This window comes from Centrocercus urophasianus, unplaced genomic scaffold, assembly GCF_019232065.1.
Source record: "Centrocercus urophasianus isolate 14NV4802_14NV808 unplaced genomic scaffold, USGS_Curo_1.0 seq_10, whole genome shotgun sequence".
Lineage (NCBI taxonomy): Eukaryota > Metazoa > Chordata > Aves > Galliformes > Phasianidae > Centrocercus > Centrocercus urophasianus.
In genome coordinates this window covers 62,217,732-62,238,735 of record NW_024884142.1, presented here as the reverse complement: position 1 = coordinate 62,238,735, position 21,004 = coordinate 62,217,732, and the positions used below count along the sequence as shown (strand labels likewise).

General features: G+C 37.9%; 1 protein-coding gene across 16 annotated transcripts in view; it reads right to left on the bottom strand.

Moving 5' to 3' along the window:
• The window catches only part of AFDN (afadin, adherens junction formation factor), a 111,801-nt gene that overhangs the window by 78 nt on the left and 90,719 nt on the right, over nucleotides 1-21,004 (bottom strand). For 5 of the 16 annotated variants that reach the window (XM_042828043.1, XM_042828076.1, XM_042828089.1 and 2 more), the window contains 11 exons: nucleotides 20,720-20,785; nucleotides 20,490-20,563; nucleotides 19,414-19,532; nucleotides 18,228-18,422; nucleotides 17,822-17,913; nucleotides 17,250-17,438; nucleotides 13,603-14,625; nucleotides 7,718-7,852; nucleotides 5,729-6,242; nucleotides 1,622-1,706; nucleotides 1-518 (listed from right to left, as the gene is read on the bottom strand). The exon at nucleotides 1-518 is cut by the window's left edge and continues 78 nt beyond it. In XM_042828043.1, the coding sequence (XP_042683977.1) occupies nucleotides 374-518; nucleotides 1,622-1,706; nucleotides 5,729-6,242; nucleotides 7,718-7,852; nucleotides 13,603-14,625; nucleotides 17,250-17,438; nucleotides 17,822-17,913; nucleotides 18,228-18,422; nucleotides 19,414-19,532; nucleotides 20,490-20,563; nucleotides 20,720-20,785 (2,637 nt within the window). In that variant the 3' untranslated portion in view covers nucleotides 1-373. The remainder of the gene's footprint in view (nucleotides 519-1,621; nucleotides 1,707-5,728; nucleotides 6,243-7,717; nucleotides 7,853-13,602; nucleotides 14,626-17,249; nucleotides 17,439-17,821; nucleotides 17,914-18,227; nucleotides 18,423-19,413; nucleotides 19,533-20,489; nucleotides 20,564-20,719; nucleotides 20,786-21,004) is intronic. The other 11 variants (XM_042828107.1, XM_042828145.1, XM_042828116.1 and 8 more) reach the window with 5 other exon arrangements.

Below are 21,004 nucleotides of genomic sequence, written 5' to 3'. Positions count from 1 at the left end.
AAAAAAAAAAAAAAAAAAAAAAAAAAAAAGCGTGTCTGTGAAACACCAGGAAACAGAACTTATCTTTGACAAGTGCTACTTGGTCTGGTGCACAAGAACTGAACCCCCGAAACAGAAAGAAAAGAGTTACCTTCACGTGATTCATATCTTTAAAATTGTACAGTGCTTTCATTGTATAAACCACAAGCTCCTGGCAAAGTAATCAGTTTTCTTGCTATTGCAACATCTCTAAATCTTAATTAACAGTCTTAGATATAGAGGAATCAAAGTCACTCATTTTGGAAAATATTCATTTTCTGTTCACTAGTAGTGCCCCTCATCTCAATCCCTCAATTTAGAGGTCTTCAGTCACATCTGATAAGGTGCTTTAATCTTATTTTGTGTTCAACTCATTTTCCAGTTCCATTAGTTTCCTAGAAGCTTTTACTTTATTGGATACATCTTGACCCTGTGAAAAAAGTCGCTGGCGTTCCCTGAACGTCAAATTCTCTGGTGCTCCAGGTAAATCTGTATCTTGACTGGAAAGGGAAAAGAAAGTCTTTGTTAACACTCTCATCTACAATATGCTTAAATATAATCAAATTCTTAGTGAAGTGCATTAACTGGCAGAGTTTTTACTACAGCAAAAGTCTTGGTTTAGTCTTCTGCAAGGTTCTGTTCCCCACACGTACCTTCAATTCTGATATTGTGCTGTCAGTTAGATTAGCAGAAGCAGACCACAACCATCTCTGGCACGTAAATACAAATTATATTACTTTGCCTTTCAAAGTGAAGCACAGATGTAACTAAGGCTGTATCTACAACACCACAGCACGCTGCTGTTACAGCTTCCTACAGCAGCAAGTGCCTAGGAAAAGCACTGAATACAAAGCTGGGACATATGCCTTGGTAAATGAAGCTACTAGTACTGAAGTACGTAGTAGGGGCTGCAATCCAGCACCCCTCTATTTTATTCTATACTGGCCAAGTTTAAATGCAATTGTTGCCCAAGGTATTAAACAGTTCTTTACCCTTGAAGCAAACGAAAAATTGAAGTGTTTCTGGCCACCACAATGAAGATCTCACATCACTCTTAGTCATAGCTGTAACAACACTTTATGTATGTGATTATAATAAAACTAACACGTATTTCTATTTCATGATCAGAAAGCTCCAAGAGCTCTGTGCTCTTCACACTCTACGGAAACAGTAACACTGTTTTAAAATGCAAGAAAAAAGGGCTAGCAGCTTCTACAGAATCCTATCCAAAGCCCAGCTGCGCCTTCAGTAGGTGGCACAGTTACCCTTGCAGCTTACAAGATACAGTCGATATTATTTATGCTTACTACAAATCTGGGAAGAGTTCTGCTTGAGAGGTGCTGGTCAGATTTTTAAATACACCTAAAAGAGTTCAATCTTTTCATTTAGAATATTCTGTTCGTTTTGTTGTAGCACTGAAATCTGCTGTTGTAGATCACCTAAAGACTTGTGTGGAATTTGCACTTCGTCATAACCCAAGATATGTCACAGACAACTGCAGGACTCTTCAGTGGCCCCCAGAGATGTTGCAGCAGAAAGTGCTGCAGAAGTTAGCTACATCACATGACTCAAAGTTAATGCTTAAGGGACTCCTGCGTGTCACCTTTTAGATCGTTTGTCTCTTGGATCCCGATAAACTTCATGGGCTCCAACCGTTGCTCCCGAAGATCCAGTGTATGAATTTATTCCTTGTGCAAAAGAAAAAGTAAGTTGAAGGACAGCAGTTGCAAGGCAGAAGTTTTATATTGTATTTCTTCAAAAAGGTGCAGTGCTCCTTTCAAGAAATCACCTCAAACCAGAATCGGAAATTAAATGTAGAGGGTCATCTGACTTGTGCAATATTTAAGAACAATACTACTGAATTTCATCCCCTCTCAAAACAGCTGTAATTTTTTATTCCTAATTTTAAGTTGAAACACATTTTTTTAGATTACTCTGCACACAATAAATCGTGGTCTTTATCTTATTATGGTATACTGCAAGACAGACATTTAAAGTTTGAGAAGACTGATGGAAAGAGCAACATGCTTCACTATCCCATAACAAACTCTACAGGAAATTAGTTAGCTGCAACTGCTCTCTTTAGAGAGCTAAAAGTAACCTATGATTACTATACAACATCTTTTTAATTCAGCAATCAGAGCTTTTTTCACTATTTTGTCTGACCACACAAGATGTATGCATTAGAAGATGCCTCCCAGCCCTGGCCTTTGTTTTAAATTTCAAGCAAGCATCTTGCAGCACTGCACCTTTAGTTTAAGTTGATATAACACACAAGTTTTACAAATCACATTAATTCTTTCTAAAGGCCACAAGACAAAACCTCTTCTTTCCAATCGAAAAGTTTACTAAATTTATACTCCATTCAAGACCATATTTCTCCTAATGACTGTCTGGATGAGTGAAAAATAAAGGGTCAGATTTGTCTCCAGACAGTTCTAGTCTCAAATATTGCACGTTATGTCTTGTGAACCTTATTCTGTACAGAAGGAAATGTTTGCTTCTTCCACTGGTATACATAACTTCTCACAAGTACTCAATAAAAGAGATGGTACAAGGCTGGAAGACACATTAGCAAGCACATTATTGGCTAAATATTGTTCACCCCAAATTTGTAGTGGGTCAAATCACACTAATGTGCCAGCTGGAATTTTTTTCCTTTCAGACATGAGTCTTACATGCATTTGGTACCACCCTTCCTTACTTGGAACATATGGTTTCCATGTGTTCCACCTACTTTCTAACAGTTTGATATCAGTGTTGGCTTTTTTCTTGGCTAGTTGATGGAGCCAATGGTTTTAAGCAACCCAGTGGAAGAAGGTTACGAGAGCAAAATTTGCAGAAGCGTGGTTTACTAGAGTTAGCATTCAGAACAGAAAGGAACTGTAAAGGACAGTAATGTAACAAGAGTCAGCGAGATGGGAGATGGTAAACTGCACAGTGAATTCTGCATTTTGTGCAAACGGCTTTGTACGTTACGCAGGCAGTCTTCATAGAAGCTTGAGCAATCAGGTGAGGTTAACCTGTTCTCATGGCTAATTTAAAAATCATGAAATAAGAGTATTCAGAATTAGTTGTATGGTTTATGAATTAGGTTATTAAAGGCGAAGCATCATACTCCTGTACATCCTTAACTGTTACCAAAAACCTAACCAAGTCTTTGTAGGTTGTCCTGAATGTTTTCCGGAAAACGGACACACACACACACAAAGTATCACTGAACATTTCATTTCCCTGAGATTCATATTTCCACAGAAGTTAACAGAAAGCAGGAGGATTGGGAGATGCAGTTAAATATGAAATGGCATTCTGGGTTTTGGATGATGGGAGGCAGCAAGAGTGGTGGTGACAACTAGTAATGGATAGTTCTAGAGTTAATTCATTACACATTCAGCTTTCAAAACGCCAAATAAGGAAAGGAAGAAACAGCCTTTGGAATTGTATGTGCTGTGATGGAGGGCATATTTATACTTGAGTCGATGTCAAATAAGAGTTTCTAGAAAGTACTTTGAAAGAACAAAAATTTAGTACATACATGCAGCACAAAAGTTCCATGTCAGTAGTATGGGGCAGATGGCAACGTAGTCTAAGTGTTCAAAGAAAACTTTTCATGTGTAGTTCTTGTCATTCTTTAATTCTTCGCAATATAATGAGTTTGAAAACTAGACTACTTCTGATACAAAACTGAGATTTGAGAACAGTTTTGGCGGGTTTATCAGTGGACCTGCTTGTATTGTATGGTAGGCATGTAACTGAAATATCTGCCTTTATAATGTAGCATGTAGATACCATAGTGTGCCTACTTATACTCCCATCTAATGAATGAGCAGTGAAAAGCAAAAGCCTTTTCTCACTTTCTTTTAAGATCTGGAACTAATGGTAGAGCAAGAGAGGAGTGACTGATGATGCAGAATCCACAGACGCTGATACATCAAGAGGTCTCATAGGCAATACTTGGTTAAATAAACTTATTTTTCTCTCTTTAAAACGATTAATTGTGAGGACATCTTTTATGTAAGTAGGATGCTGTACTGACCCCCAACAGTGAAACTGCTAGCAGCAACAGTATTAGTTGGGCAGTAATTGTAATGGAACTAAACTCTGACCCTTCAGGACGATCAAAACTACACAATGTTGTGCAGAGCTTCTCTGTGATCCTGGAAGCTGTCTGCATGAGAAGCAAGTATGCTCTGCAAAGAATAGGATTTTTTGCTGGAAAACTATTTGAGCCTCAGCTGAAAAGGATACAGGCAAGAAGCACTGAGTATTGCGCATCTGTACAGTTTCCTACATTCTCTAAATTGTATTACTACATGACTGTAACCGAGATAGAAGTGCTTCTGATAAATGGTACCTGATCTGTGGTTACTACGCTCATTATGACCAGAAAACATCATACCTCTGTTTAAAGAAATTCAGTATTTTTCCATAGTGATTAGGTGACCAGGAAGGGGAACAAAGATATGCCAGACTTTCACATTTCACTGAGACTGAGACTTCAATCTAGTCAACAAGCTGTCTGCTCAGGTAGAAGCCAGCATAGACACCTTCCCTTGTTTTCTCAGGTGACTTATTGCTTTCCATTCTGGAAGTATGATTTCATATGCTGAATTGGTTATCAAGACATCCACCAAATTCTAACAGTAGGAAAAAGATCAAACTAGGAGAATGTCATGGCTACCACTCCCTTCAGAAGAATACACAAGAGTACAAATGTAGGGGAGATGCTGTCAGATGCTGCTATTTAAAGATGAAACTCCCACATTCATAAACTGCACACAGAGTAGGATTCATGCATACTTGCATATTCAAAGAGTAAAGTAAGTAAGATTTTTCCTTTGAAGCAGGTTCAAAAAAATCAGCATGAAACTTCATGCTGAATCACTGTTAAATTCATGAGTGTAACTAAACTAGTACTCTGCAGATAAAATATGGCTCTGAAGTTACTAGCAACTAGAACTCTACTTGAAATTTAACTCCATTATGGTTGTCCACTTGGACTTATAAGAGAAACAAGATGAGGAGGCACAAAAATAGAAGGGTGTGGAAAGGAGCAGGGGAACAGCAAGGCACAGGGTGCACAGATGAAATTTAGATATTTTGTCCCTGTCAAGAAAACTGCACCATACAAAGCAGAAGTACAAAAATGGTGCTGAATGAATTCAACTTACTACACGCTCTGTATAGCTCTTGGTGCTCTTAAATTTAAGAGCTATACCTAGAAAAGTCATTTTAAAGCCATTTGCACATGTTATTAAGAGAGAGAACCCTGGTACCAAAACCAAAAGCAGACAATAGCTCTTTTCATGAACCCAATAAGAGAAGATTCCTGTGTTCAAGAAAGACACACTTCCAGATGCCCTGAATAACTAATGGTCATACAAAACAAATCACTGAAAGATACAGAGTGAGAGCCAAAACCAACAGTACTTTGAATTGGTTGAGTAACAGTTAAAATAAATTTGAATTCATTGTGTGAAAGATGAATTTTTACTTTTGAAGAGTTGGGGTAAGGAATAAAGAAATTTGAGAGATCAAAACAATTAAAAATGGGAAGATTCACGTTAATATTAGGATTTAAGTTAGATCACCATAGTGAAAATAGTGATTAAGTGAAAAAAAAATCACAAAGGAAGTGATTTGATCTACAGCATCAGAGTTGAAAACATGAGGACAGATCCGTGGAGAAGATCGATTTCACGGTGTCTACCTTTAGAGCTGCTGGCATGGATGAAACTCGGTTTGTTTGGTGGGGGCGGGGGCTGGCTTTTTTTGGCAGCAGTACTGTTGGCATTGACTGGAGATGACTGGAATGAGTTGGAAAGAAAGAGGCCATCTGAAACTGGGCGAGGTTGGCGGGAGGGCTGCTGTGGTTTAAGGGTGGCAGGAGGAAAGTCACCATAAGATTTTCTTGTGCTGGAGTACTTATCCTGACCTGCTAGATTGGAATCCTCCTCCTCCTCATCATCATTGTATGCAACAAACTTGGCAGTATAAATCGTGTCAGGGGAGAGGACCTGTGTTTTGAGGTAAGAGGTGTTTCGCTGAGGTGGGGGAGGAGGAGCGTTAGATGAAGGGGTTGGGGATGGGAGTTCATATTCCCGTGGAAGTGGAGGTCTGTACAGACCAGGCTCGTCTGGTTCCAGCAATCTTCGTTCTGCTTCATCGTGCTGCCTGCGCCTTTCAGCCTCTAAGCGATTATAATACTCCTCTTCCTGTCGCCTCTGTAAGTCCAGAGGAAAAAAAACGCAGTGGTCAGTATGACAGACATTTCAATCTAGGAGCTTTGAGTTTCCATCAGAGCTACAAACGTCTTTTTTTTTTGTGTGTGTCTCCTTTTTTGGCAACAAGCAACGCTTCTACATGAACTCATACTAAGATTATTTACGACTATGAAAAAAAGGCCTTCTCCCTGTAACACAGTATTGCTGTTATTTCCATGTTTACTAGAGGCAGTGTAAATCACAAAGCAACTAACTTCCTATGTAAAGTAAGGGCAACTCCTGTATTTATTGCTGAAAATGTAACTACAGTTAATAATGGGTATATTCACTAAAGCTGTAAAGAATCTGTGGGAGAGAAAATAACTAAAATTAACTACCGTCTTAAAAATGGAACTTTATAATCCTACTGCAGGCTTCTTGAACAACAGAGCCTTGGAATACACGACTCCTAACAAAGCTTCAAGTATGAACAGCAGGAAAACTACTTTCACATAAAAATCCAATTACAAAGAACCTTTTAAAAACTAACATCAAATGATGCTTTTTATAAAAGCATTTATAAAAAGCACCTTTCTAAAAAATCGTGCCTATGACACACAAGGCTATTTACCAATGAAAAAAACATGAAACATGCCTGTATTTTCCAGTTTTAAAGGTTTGTACTGTTTTTAAACTTCATAGCATTTAATTTTGTTCAGCTCTTGTCTAAGCCACACTGTAAATTAATGCATTTCTTTTTTTCATAATTTTCTCTGTAGCTTGGTAACACATGAAGATGTGTATTTGGAAACTACACATTACAAAAAAATATTTTGTCTAAACACACTGCAACTTGTGCTGGGACTATGTGACACTTTGAACATTCCTTTTGTTCTTCATTTATGTTTAAAAATATCCACTTAAGCTGCTCAGCACCGAGTCTGATACTCTAAATAAACAAATAAATCTGATCTTATTTATCTAGAACAAAGACAAGAAATTCATTTCCTTATACTTGTCTCTAAAGCTATCATGCTGGTCAGATGGTAACGACCTCCTAGTTGGTAGATGCAAAAGCCCGTCTGTCCAGTTCTGTCAGTGAAAGTCTTTCAAGTGCATGATACACATAATTTGGTAGCACCGCATCACTGTCAGAAACCAGAATAACCTATTTTTTGAGAAAACTAGGAGATGCAATGGGTTTTAGCCTTAACTCTTCTAGAAGGCTCTGCAAACAAGCCCTTGTCACTGCTAAAAACCCTCAGCTGGAATGCCTACTCTATTACTTCTGCAATACCACCAGCTTCTAGCCATCACAAATGGCAAATTTGCTTTTCTTTTTCTTTTTTTTAAATATTGGTAAAATTCAGCCATAGGCCATGACCTTTATCTCAAATTTGGTGCATTTAACCCTTGATGACCCAAAACTGAGCTGTTACTAAAGAGGAGAGGCCTGTAAGAACTAAGAACTCCTGCTGCCCTCAGAAGACCATAACCTTTTCTTCTGCCTCTCTTCTGGTCCGCTCCTCCTCTTGCTGTCGGCGTTCCTCCTCCTGCCTGGCCCTGTCTTCTGCTTCTCGCTTGCGCATTTCTTCCAACTGTTGCTGCCGTCTGCGTTCTTCATCCTGTAACTAACAGAGACACACCTTTAATTTTTCATCACTCATATAGGTAGGGGTTAAAAAACACAACTATAAACTGATCATTTGTATCTAAAAACAATTCCTTAGAAAGTGCTGTACTACAGACTAACAACACTGCTTTCACCAGTGAAGAGTGCACTCTGATGTTGTTTTCCCTAAAGTCCATGTTAAGAATAAAAGCTGGAAAAACAAGAGATACACAGAACTACACACTTATAAACAGGCAGAGAGACATTTTTAGCAGTCATAACGAACCCCTTGCAGAAGGCTGAGGTGACACATGCTCCAGACTGCTTCAGTGATATCTGAAGTCTCACAGGCCAAACAAAGTGAAATTAAATACTTGGAACCAACAGTCCACAGCCCTAGCAGCCAATGGGTTTTTCATTTGGGATTAGTATTTAAGCACCGGAAAATCACGACTCATTAGTCAAAGGGTCAATCCATTTAAAGTAACAGGCTCATTCAGCAAGTCTGCAAATAGTCTCAGGAGATAATTAAAATCTCCCACTGTATCTGCAACAGATGTGTTTTGAAAAAAAAAAACAAAACCAAAACAGAGTGAGGCAAAGAAATCTTTGCTCACAAGAACAACTAATGTCCAAGAGACAACACTGCTTCATACGTGTTTGTGATGAACACTGAACATGTAAGAAAAATGAGCAAAATCCCAAACTTTGCCCAGTTTTCTGAAGCTAAGAGGATGTGCTCTTGTTGGATAGGAGTATTCATTGACATAACAACATTCATAAATAGAAAGTACTTAGACTTGCATCCTGCTTTGCTTTTTACTGTGACATGTTTGAAAGCGATGCTTTTCCATAAGATCCTGTCTCTGACTGGCATACTTCACTACAAGCAGTACTTAACACTGGTGTTTCTCTACTTCTGGATTTGTTCCTCAACCCAGCTTCACTTGTATAGAATGGCTCTTAAAGAGCAAAGCAATGATGAAAGTAAGCAAAATTTAGTTCTAACAAGATTTTTCAAGAACAACTTCCACATAAATGTGTGTAGTTTGTCTCCTGCAGTCTCTGCTATTTTAGAGGAAATGTGTTTTATACAGACTGTACATATATGCAGTCTATCAGATACTGGCCCAAGGTTTTCTAACCAGTTTTTTGATCAATTCTACAAAACTTCTTTCAAAAAATTCTTTCTTATTTTACAAATTTTCTAATATTTACTTCCCTCCATGGTTCATGTAACATTTCTCTCTTATGCCCTTACGCAACAGCACTTCATGAACACTCACCTTCTACATCATACAACAGCTACAGAAATGACTGCAGCAAAACCACCTCTAATCTGAAGCGTTACAAATCTCTATATTTAAACACAAAAGCCAGAGAGCAATTGATTTCATCTGGGGAGGAGTTTGGCAAACGTGTACTTGGCGATGCTACCTCTGAGTAAATTTGCCTTATTTGTAAGCTCTGTAATTCCTAACTCACTGTTACAAAAAGATGAAGCTCAGCATACACTGTAGAGTAAGGAAGAAAGTAATTAATCTACCACCTACTTCCATTAAGACCTTGTCTGTCTTGTTTATTAATAAGACATTGTTTTAGCAGAGGAGATAGTTGTCAAAATGAAAGACAACTACTAATTCAGAAGAGTTAATGGAAGGGAAGTAATTTCCTCTTTAAAAAAAAAAAGGCAAAAAACTGCAAAGAAAAAAATATGGAATTCTTTGACTTTGTCCCAGTCACATTTAGGGTAAAGGTCTAAACACAGTAATTAGTGATTCCAGATGACTGCATGAATACCTTTGTGCTCAGTAACAAAGGGAAGCTAGTATTGTTTTGTTATATTTGTTTGAGACCATAACTAAGGGAAAACTAGGTGCCATACGGGGATTTATGTCAACATACAAACCATAATAACTATGGAAGACAACCCATTCAAATCAAAGCCTATTCTAACATAACACCTAGGACAAAGGCTAGAAATAATAAAGGAAGCACAAACAGGAATACAGTAGCTATTACCGAGGGATACTTCATTTCTTGAATGCAGTAGAAACTAGTTTGTACTCTGGGGCTTTCAGAGGATGGCAGGGAGCACCAGGATGGCAAGGCATGCCAGAGCACGTGAAGACGTGTGTTTGTGGTTGCATACAACATTATGCAATTCACATGGAACTACCAGATTTTCAAGATCCTTACACGGCCCTCAGCTAACAGTCAGAGGAAGATAATAGGGAGAGAGAAGTAGAGAGAATTCTGCAGTATCAGAAATGCGAAGATAGGCGTGGGATTGGCATGCTTGAAGGAACCCTCAGATCCCAGATAAAACTCATTCCTCCAAGCACTGCTTAGAATGCTTTAAATAAAGTTCCTGACGAGCCTTACATTTATACCTACTTACTTCTGACAAATAAACCCTCTGTTGGTTCAGGCCATCAACCCATCCGGTGCAGTGTTCTGTGCCTGACAATGGCAAGGAGGGCTGCCATTTCTGCGGGCCATTCCTCCAGTATTTCCCCAGCATTCAGCACTGCACGAGGGATGCATCTTTTTGTGTAATCCTTTCATTAGCTACTCACAGATGCAAGATCCGTGAATCTGCCTAACTCATTTTTAAGGTTGCTGATACTGTCTGAATTCACAGCCTTCTACAGCAGAACGGTCCGGGAGCTTATAGCCTGCCTGCTCAAGAACCTTATCTACCTAATCACAGCTCCACAGATCAAGGCAGTGGCAAAACAACTAAATAAACAGAAGTAGTAATAAGTAAAAATATTGCTAGATGCTGCATCTGAAAACTCCACTTGTCAATTACTTCAATGAGCTTACACGCTTCACTTCTTTCTCTGCTGTCAACTGCTCAGACCCGATGGACCACACAAACACACAACTGAGTATTTCAGATGCACTTATAAGTATACGTTACTTGAATATGAATTTTAAAAGCCTGTGTTTTGTTTTTTAAATCAAGCAGTGAAGAAATATCCAAATCCATATTTTGAACAGCAAAGCTTACAGTTCTTTTCCAGCAACACAAATTCATGATACTCACAGGACTTGCACACATTAACCTTCTTTCAAACTAGCATACTAATGACACAGAATACTTTGAAGGTGAGAGAAAACTATTTCTCCCCCCACGCCATGTACTCATTCCCAATGAGAGCAATAAAATACAGAATTAACTGAAGTCTTAGCAGTTAATGCCTCATGTTGAAAGCCTGCCATGTTTTAGACAACAGACCATAGCATTAACCATCTGAAACTTGAAATTTAGGAAAATAAAATATAGTAACTTAGTAATCACACATTTATGTGACCTACTTGGAAACATTACTTCAGAATTATTTACTGAGTTTACAGTCCATTTTTATTTCAATGGGAAAACTCTACATGTGTAAGAGCAGATTTCAGCATGTGGCTAAATACTGTGTTAAATCCTAGAAAGCTATGCATGTTAGTTATCAACAGAATTTAAATATTCTGTATTATTAGGCTCTCAGAACAATTTACTTCAAGTCAGAAGGGAATGGCACTGCTAGAACTCTTCTAAAACAAAAAGGGGAGAAGGGGGGGGAGAAAGGAAGAAATCTTACATCACAGTTTCATCACTCAAACTGCTTTGTAAGACATCATAAACACAGTGACAAAACACCAAGTACACTATTTTATATCAGACTGCTGCTACAACAAACAAATCAAGCCTGCAGGCAGAACACAACATCTAAAAGGAGAGAAACACGGGGGAAGGAGTCACCACATCTGGAAACATTCAAATACATGCTTATAGTTAACTTACTGTTTATTGTATCAAAATGATTTTTGAACACCCAAAGATGGCAAATCATCATCCAAAGCACAGGAGACAATTATTATTAACATCAGAAATTGAAACGTGAAAGATATTAAGGAGAAAGAAACAAACATACCAAGTCTAGAACAGAGATTGCTGGCACAGCAGTCTGCTGCAGGTAGTAAGAAAGGGGAAAAAAAGAAAGATGCACAGTGAAAACAAAGATAGGTTAGACTTGCTCTATTTCAAAAGCATTTTCTTTTATTTGTTAAGTCAGATGTTTTAGAAAGACAAACTGAACTCCACAAACTCCTGAAATACAGACAAGGAAACAAGCAGATCATCCTTTTTTTTTTTTTTTGCTGTTTAAACTCATTCAAAAGCTCAGTTTTTCTCTACAGATGCTGTTTATTGCATCTCTTATAGTACAGACAGTGAAATGTAACTCAAATGCAAACATCAATTCTGCTCAAAACAGCTGTTATGCTGGAAGAACTTCATGCACAAACAGTATTAGAAATCCAGCACTTGCAAAGAAGACTGATAAAACACTATGCAATGCAATTGGCTTTTCATTAATGACACATGGCTTTTTTAGTTTTGCTACAGTAAAATGTTAAAGACTTCTGTGAAAATGGCAGTTTTATATGGATTTTTATGCCTAGAGGTAACTGCCTTAGTGCTACAAATTACATGTTAGCTGTGCTGAGCTTTAACACAACCATTCTGCCAAAGATATATTTATCCTTTCCTTTCTTCAGTTTCCAAGCTTGAGGTATCTATTGTTTTAAACAGTAATAAAGTTAGCCACAAGAAAAAAGGAAAGCAATGCAGACTGCAGCAAACACGAGGAGAGCAAGTTTAGAGAATCAAGCAGCCAAAACAATCCTGAACTCAAATATTAGGCAAGCTGATAGCTATTTCTGAATGCCAAAATACACGTGCAAACATTTATCAACAAGTAGAAACTGCTTATCACAGAATTAAGTCAGCTTTTCAAGATAAACAGAAGACAGTGAATTACAGAGATAGTCTTTAAGCCTGTGAAAGCACAGTTATTGGTATGTAACTTTGGTATCAGTGCTATTCAGAGAAGAAAAATTCTCCTACGTGAATTGTTTCCCAGCAACAAGAGATTCAAGAGACTCTGAGAGACAGCAACTAGCAGTGGAGTGATAAAACCTTTATCAGACTATCCAGCTACATTATCTTAGTACATATATTATGATCTTTTACAGTAGTGAAGCTAAGGTAAGCAAACTCCGTCCGATGCTGATATAACTGTACACCATGCAAAATCTGCAAGCCGGAGCCCTGGGCGGGATACTTGAGTTACTACAACACACGAAATGACATGGCTCAGCCTAATGCTTCCACCCAGCACTGTTAGTGTCATCACAGAGGTGGTGGTAAATGCAGAGGTAACATCTGCCTCACGCCCCAGACTCTGATTGGAGTGGACCAACATGGTGGAAACTCTGTTCCCTGGTAACATCATGTATTCAGTGTCCATTTCAGTTCCAAGACTGTAAATGAGAACTCTTATAGGTAAAAATGTTTGAAAAAAAAGGAAAAAACATTTTTTTGTTTCTGATTCTGCTACAAATTGTCATGATTTCAAATATTTTTGCTTGAGTTCCTGTAAGCAAATTCTCTCCAGTGTTTAACTTTCTAATCCTGGTCCAGCTATGTGGCTAAATCCCTTTGTATACAGGGAATTTCTGCAGCCGCAACAAGAAAAGTGAATTTGACTGCCAACTTACATTCTTTAATAGGTAGCTACAACACCTTCATAATTCATTGTTTAACTGCTGAAGCCACTGTAAGCAAGCAAAAGCTCCTACAGCAATTTTAAAAATTAAAGACAGTCAAGACAGCTCCGTTCTTCTTTACCCTATTAGGAGATCAAAATACTCAGACAAATCCAAGACACACAATAACTACGCTTTTGTCTAGAAAGGATTATCCCATTTTACCCTTGCTCTTCTTTCTGCCTCCAGTCGCTGCATGATAAGCATAGTATCCACATCATCATCCTCTTCTTCATCATCATCTTCATCCTTTTGCTTTGATTCCTGAAGTCGTTTTTGGAACTGCCACTCCAGCATGAGTTTGCGGAGGCGGTCATTCTCTTCAGCTGTACGATCAGGCTTGTTCTGAAGATCCTGAATCTCTTTACTCAGCATGTCCACAATGTGCATCTGCTGCTGCTTCTCCAGTTTCTCCTTGGCATCTCGTTTCCAGGGGTCTGGAGAGAGGCTGTCACTAGAGGACAATTCTTCCTTGCTGATAGTAATGTACTGCAGATCTCTCCGCTCAATAGTCCGAGGCTGCTGTTGTGGCTGCAACTCTCGAATGACTGTTTCTTGAGACCTCTGGAAAGTTGCAGTTTTTTCTGATTTCACTTGTTGAAGGGAAACAGGAGGAACCACAGGCTGGGGAGGAATTAGTGGCTGTGAACGCATTTGGCCCAGTTTTCTCTCTTGCTCACGGCGTTTCCTTTCTCGTTCTTCTTCCAAACGTGCCTTTTCCTTTTCATACCACCTCTGGTGCTCTTCTCGTTTTTTACGCTCAGCAGCAGCCACCTGAGAAGATGCTTGTGCTCCTACTTGGTTTGGTGGAGGAGGGGGAGGCAGAGGCAAATCCATTTGTGGTTCATCAAATTCAGCTGCATAATGAACTGGAGGAGGTGGCGGCGGAGGAGGAAGATCTGTTCTGATGGGCTGGGAAATCGCCACTGGAGTCGGCTGGCTTGTAGCTGGAGTCTTCCAACGGCCAGGTCCACTTTTAGTTAAGCAAGAACCAGGTGAAACTGGTTTGGATGTATGGTTCAGGTGCTCTTGGCTAGATGTGCTAGAATCCACAGATGAATTCATCCACTGATCGCTGTCTGACTTCCGATCAATGAACTCTATATCCTTCCGGATAACAACCTCCAAGCGATTCCTCTCTGGCTGGAAAACTTTATCTCGGAGTTCTTCCTGGGATCGAGCCACACGCTGGAAAAAATAAAACAAAGCATCTATTTCATAGTCCATCTCCATTAAAACATATTTGAAATATTAAAAGCCTAAATGGCTCACAGACCACATTCTTATTACTGAAGGTAATCACTTTTAGAGAAGTTCAGCATTTCCATGACAAGCAAGTTTCTTAAAATCAGCAATAAGATATTCTTCCCAGTCATTTTAAATCGTTCAAGCAATAGGAGATTTTACAACCTCTGAAATGCCTGGAAACCTGGACTGGGAGAAAGGAAGACGATGAAATAGAGCTTAAGCTGAGCCTCCCCAGCTCACAGAGCTCCTACCATAGGAGCACAAGAGCCCCGGCCGGTAGCTTGGACCAGCAGCACAAGCACACCAGCTCTGCCATTCAGGCTTCAGCTGGCTTGACAAAGGGTTTTCCTATTAGGAAGGCAAACAGAAAGACTGCTGAGGAAAAGATGCGGGAGCCTCTGCCCATCCTCCCCTGTTAATAAGAGAGATGACTCAGCTGCAAGCTCTCATTATGACAGTCATTCATGGGTATGGAATATGTAAAGTCCTATCTAGTTCCACCTGTTTTTGGAGCACAGACTTAACGTGCCAAACACCAGGTCACTTTGTACTCAAGCGTGAGGTACCACTGTGCTATACAATCTTCAGGAAAGGAACACTAGGCCCTAAATTAGGGTTACCTAATCTGTTAATTGTTTTCTAGCAGCAAAAATTCATGCTTTGAATGATAGGAAATAGTAAGCACTGAACACATAATGTACCAATTATCAACAACTGAAAGACTAACAAAGCAAACTCCTTTTCTTCTTCCTCCATCAATGACCTTAGCTGTAACCTCAAAAGAATGCCTTCTTTGAGATGAACAAGTGTATTTTTTATGCTCTATTAGTCCAGCAGATCTGAACACACAGTTATTTGTGTTAGATTTGCTGTAAAGATGCACCTAACCAAACAGTTTGGTAATACATTTGGAGCAGAAAACAGGCATTTCACATAAGTGAAAAGCTGTAAAGACTTATTTATATTTTTATTTATTGAACTCTATTTTCCTCCCTTTTCAACGTGAAGTACTGCATGGTGGGGAAAAGTATGTCTACACTTTCAGTGCTTGTAGGGTGCTAAAGCTTCTAGTTGTTGGTTTTATGAAAATGTTCCAACATTTTAATCCTTAAGACTGTAACTCAAATTCTGTATCGTCAACAACTTTAACAGATGGGGTTCATCTTACCAGTTTTAACTGCCCTGTCTAAGCTACTCACTTAAGCTTGCCCTAAGCAGGGGAGAGGTGCACATCCAGATGGCAGTTCATCCCATTAGGAGAAACGGAAATACTAGCCTCCCCCTGCCACAGCAGCTACACAGACAGCCAAAAATTAACTACACAGCTCAGATTAGGAGAGATGAATTAATGAAATATGAAGAAGTTAAGCAAAGGAATTCAGCAAAATATTTCCATAGTTACATGACAAAGTTACATTAACTCATAATCTGCTCCTTCAAAATTACCTTTCAAAATCCTACTTTGGGTATAGCATCTATTTTCTTTACTGGAGGAATAATTATAATCTGATACCTCTGGTACTGAAATAAATACATACACTCAGTGAACTAAGCTGTTATTCAAGTAACTTTTCTCCCTATTCGCTAATATATGTGGGATTACTCAATGTATCAATCCCTAGTTATTTTCTATGACACGGTGTAAAGTAACTTAGATGACAATGCTTTTCAGAAAGTGAAGCATACTGAGCCTTAATGAAACTAACAAAAAAACCCCCAACCAAACAACAAAAGAAATAAGTTTTTCCTCTCTTAGTTTTTGAGTGATGAAGCTGTCTCTGGTGGATTAGAGAAAAAAAAAAAAAAAGAAAAAAAAAAGATGCAGTGACTGGATTTCGACTACCAAGATTACTAAAATCCACATAGTCCTCATTTAGTGGAACAACACTATCTTTCTACTTTATGAAGGTAAATTCATTTCAGATCAAGAAGCATTTGCATTCTGACAGCAGGGAAGTTACCAATGGAAGTAAAAAAAAAAAAAAAATGCAGTCTTAAGGGCGTGAGTTTTTGTTTTTTTTCTTTTCTTTTCCTTTTTTTTTTTTTTTTTTTAATGAGAGAAAGGAATGTGTTTCTTCAAAGGCCTTGGATAGTTTTCAAAATACTGTGTTATTTCATTTTTAATACTTCACTGTCACTTAAATGATGCACCCTGCAGGCAAAGAGATTTTTTCCACATAAACCCTCTTAGAAGAGTGAATCATTTAGTTTACTTACAGAAAACTACAAAACATTTTACAAGATAAACCCTATTACCATCTATTCCCCATTGTTCTGAGTAAAGAGGACATAAAACATCCCAGGTCTGCATAACTTGCTAACAAAAATTCTATAGCCAAAAACAAAACAAAAAAAAGTAGGGTTCCTGATTACAAGCCAGAAGTACAGTTATCCCCTTCATCTGTGCTATGGTTTAACCAATATTCAGCAGTTCAGAGATCACAGAGGACTGACTGTTCCACAAAAACACCTCCAGCAAACTGTGAGTGAAAGTTTCATCTACTTTCCCCCCCATCTCCCTCTTATACTTAGAAAAAAAAAAAAAAAAAAAAAAAGTTTTTGACCTGCATTGTAGTGTTGATTGAATGATTACTCTCTGCCTGGATCTGTGGTTTCTCTTCATAATTTGGCCACTGACTCTGAGTTGGACCCATTCGATCCTGGGATTTTGAAGCTGGGAATGTGAAATATTCTCTGGTATAGGTCTGAGTTGGGATAGGATAAGCTTCAGGTCGTGGAGGCAGAGTTTGTTCCTGAAAAAAATAGAATGAACATAAGATAGAATGTTTTTCCAACCATGTGTTTCTTAAATGTTTTGTTTTGCCTTGTGAGAATATTATTTGTCTGGAATAGAGGTTTTCAAATATAAGCTGTGGTTAGGACTAATATCTTTACGGTCTGAAAACAAGTATGCAATATTGTACAAGCCAAAGAAATTGCAGCTTATGAACAAAAAGTAATAAAATCACACAAAGTTGTCTTAATCTTTCATTAAACCATTGGAAGTAAAAACACCACTCAGTCACTAGCACCAGCATTATGTACAAATACTTGAGATACTGCTTTGACTCAAGCACACTGATCCATTGATAGCTAAGGAAAATTTACTAGCCAGAATTTCTTTGCCACTTCTGACCTCTGTACAAAGATTTCCAGTCGAGACTGAGGTTATTTTGGTGGTAGTTCCAGATGCATAAGCATTCTTTCCCCCAGGGCTTGGAGGCTGATCTGTTGGAAAGTTAAAGGAAGCGTTTACACGCCTGTTAATATTAATTTACATAACTTAATATAATAATAGTATTCACAACATAAGTATGATTTTTGCTTTGAATAATTCTAACAAGAGGCTTGCTCCAAACGTTACAACTACATCATTATTCAAACTTAAACTTAATCCTGCTTTTTTTTTTTTTTTTTTTTAAAAAAAAAAAATTCTGTTTTCTTTTTAATCAAATAACCCTTCCCCTCCCCTTTGGAATTGAACAGCCCTTAAAGTCAGTGAAAGAGACATCTACCTCTACGAGAAGAATAATCTGACTTACTTGCTACGTTGGGGCTGGAGCGATGATCGGCTCTGTTCTTCATTAATCTGTCATCTCCTGGCAGCTTCTTTGGTTCACTGTACTCCGTCCATGGCAGCTGGGGGCTCTCGGGTGACCCATTTTGCGTGGAGTTGTTATACAGCTCAAAACCTTCACTCTTTGGTCGGGGTTTACCTGAGCCACGGCGGTCAGAAACTGTAACAGTCGATATATATTTTCCCCCTTCACTTATATTAACTGCTGTCTAGAGTATTCTTTTTTGAACAGGAGTTAGTTTGCATTTAGAACAAAAATTGAGTTTCTGGCATAGCAACTGATAAATTCTAAAACTGTTACTTCTTTGGAAACACACTTCCTCTTTCTTATCAACTGCAGAGGATTCGTTTAATTCAAAAAAGAATCCTTGCTTCAAAATAGCTTTTGAAAAGATACGACGTTTGGAAAAGCCAAATGTGCCTTACTAAAAAGTCTCTTGGAGACTCAGAGGCATATGGCATCTGGAATGGTGTTGTAAATCGTGATAATACGGATTTATTCTTTTAACCCCTTCTTTTCTATATCCTATATATAGAAAAGGGCTTCCTTTATAAAATTATTCTGTGTAAGACTTGAATTTTGGCTCTATGAAGTTCAACGATAAAAGTATTGAAGAACTTCTTAAGATCTGACTAGAAATTATGAGATAAACATTCTGTTATTTCTAGTTTAAAAGTACAATAAAAACGTATTGCAAAACATGTTCCAGGGGTTTCTGGTTTTATTTTTCTCTCTTAGTAATTACATTACGCTCTCTGCTTACAAATCCCATGAAGAGAGAAGCCTTTATGAAAGGGATGGAAAAGCTATTGAAATTGTAATAGTGTTTGTATTCATCATATTTCATAATTAAAAATTATTTCAAAACCACGACTGTACTTTAATACTTTTTTTTTTAAAAAAGAAGAAATGCAAAACATTTATTATACATTAGACAAATATAATTTTAAATACTATTTAAAAGTCAGTTTGTCTTTTCACAATAAAAGAAATGTTTCCTTTCTATGCAATTAGTTTTATTTTTTGATTTAATGTTTTGGTAAAATTTGGCAAATTACTATTAATTATTGTATTTTCTGTATTCTAAATCCTACAAAAATGTTACTGTCATCAATGCTAGCTTTTTTTTTTTTTTTTTTTTTTTTTTTACCTCTTTGCATCATTGGAGATGGCTGATTTAGCAGGGTTGCCAGACCATGGTATATTGCTCCTTGTTTTGCTACTTCCAGTGTTACTACAGAACCTGTCCTTGTCATCAGTTCTGCTGCCCTGCAACAGATATCAAAGCAAATTAAATAAAATCAAGCCCAATACTTCTTGGTTCTCCTTATTATACTTTTGTATGACTTATTTTCTAGTAACCTTTCTCATATTTTTCTAGTAACCTTTTGTATGACAAAACACTGTTTCTGACTAATACTTAAAATCATTATGAAAAAAATATTTAAAAAAACCAGATGATAAATTTACTAAATAGACAAATGCATGCAAGGGTTTCTGCAAGTATTAGTTGGAAGCCCAAATATTTAAGAATTAGAGTAAGAACAGTTCGCTAAAAATGGGAGCCCCAATATGCAGCACTCTGTATCTCCTACAGAGAAAGTAAAAACCCAATGTGCAGAAAAATGAGTCTAAGACTTTGTGCAGTAGATTGCTCTGAAAGTAATGCCTTCTATTTATTTCCATGGAAATTACAACAGATATAAAGATCACAACATCACCATTAGACAGAGCACATTCACAGCTATAAAACACTATTTTTCAACACAGTCACCACCATTAACTATGAATGTTTGCCAGTGATGAAAAGCCTGCATGATGTACTTGTAAAAATCTGCACCAGAAGAGGTGATCTATTGTTTCACAGCTGCTGTGATGCCTCACTGTGCTCACATCCACTTTTCAATCTCCAGAAACATTCAGCAAGCATTAATGAATGTCAATGGAAGAAATTTTTTTTCTGCACAGAGAAACTTAATGACACCCCTTTGCTTCATACACACTTCAGATGTCATTTGGTCAGACTTCTCCTCAGCTGCCATCTGTTGCACAGCAACAACATATAACGGAACATTGGTGATACTACTGTCATACCACCAACATCCAACTGTTGGATGCTCTGGGCCAACGCAATAAAATAAGAAGCATTACTTTTGGAGCAGCCCTCATATTAGTCTAGTATTTTTTTTTTTCCATATGAAGACACCAAGAGAGAGCATTCCATACCTTTCCTGGGACAGCCCCACCAAGCTTCGACCATCCACACTGAGCAGCTGATCCCCTGCTGCCAGACGACCATCCTAATTACATAACCAGAAAAAAAAAATTAATTCACCAATGCTAACTTAATGTAAATGCTAACAATTACTCATGCAAATCAGTAAACAAAGGATTTAAAAGTATTTCCAAATGACCTTTCCATTCTTCAACTTCTTAGATTTAAAAATATTACTAACCACATCTGCAGCACCTCCTTTCACAACAGACTTGACATATATTCCAAGTTTGTCTTGACCAGCACCCTACAGAGAAAGAAACATCTATTTATTTCAGTTTTGCATTCCTGCAATTTTATTCAAAATTTTACATCTCTAGATAAACCTCAGAATTCTCATTTTTTATTTCCCCAGCCTGGAAAAAAACCAAAAAACAGTAATATGGCAGAAAGTTAAGCTCACTTAAAATCAAAAGTAAGCTTTAAAATTAGGCTTCTTGAACCAGAAAACACTGCATGAAGTAAA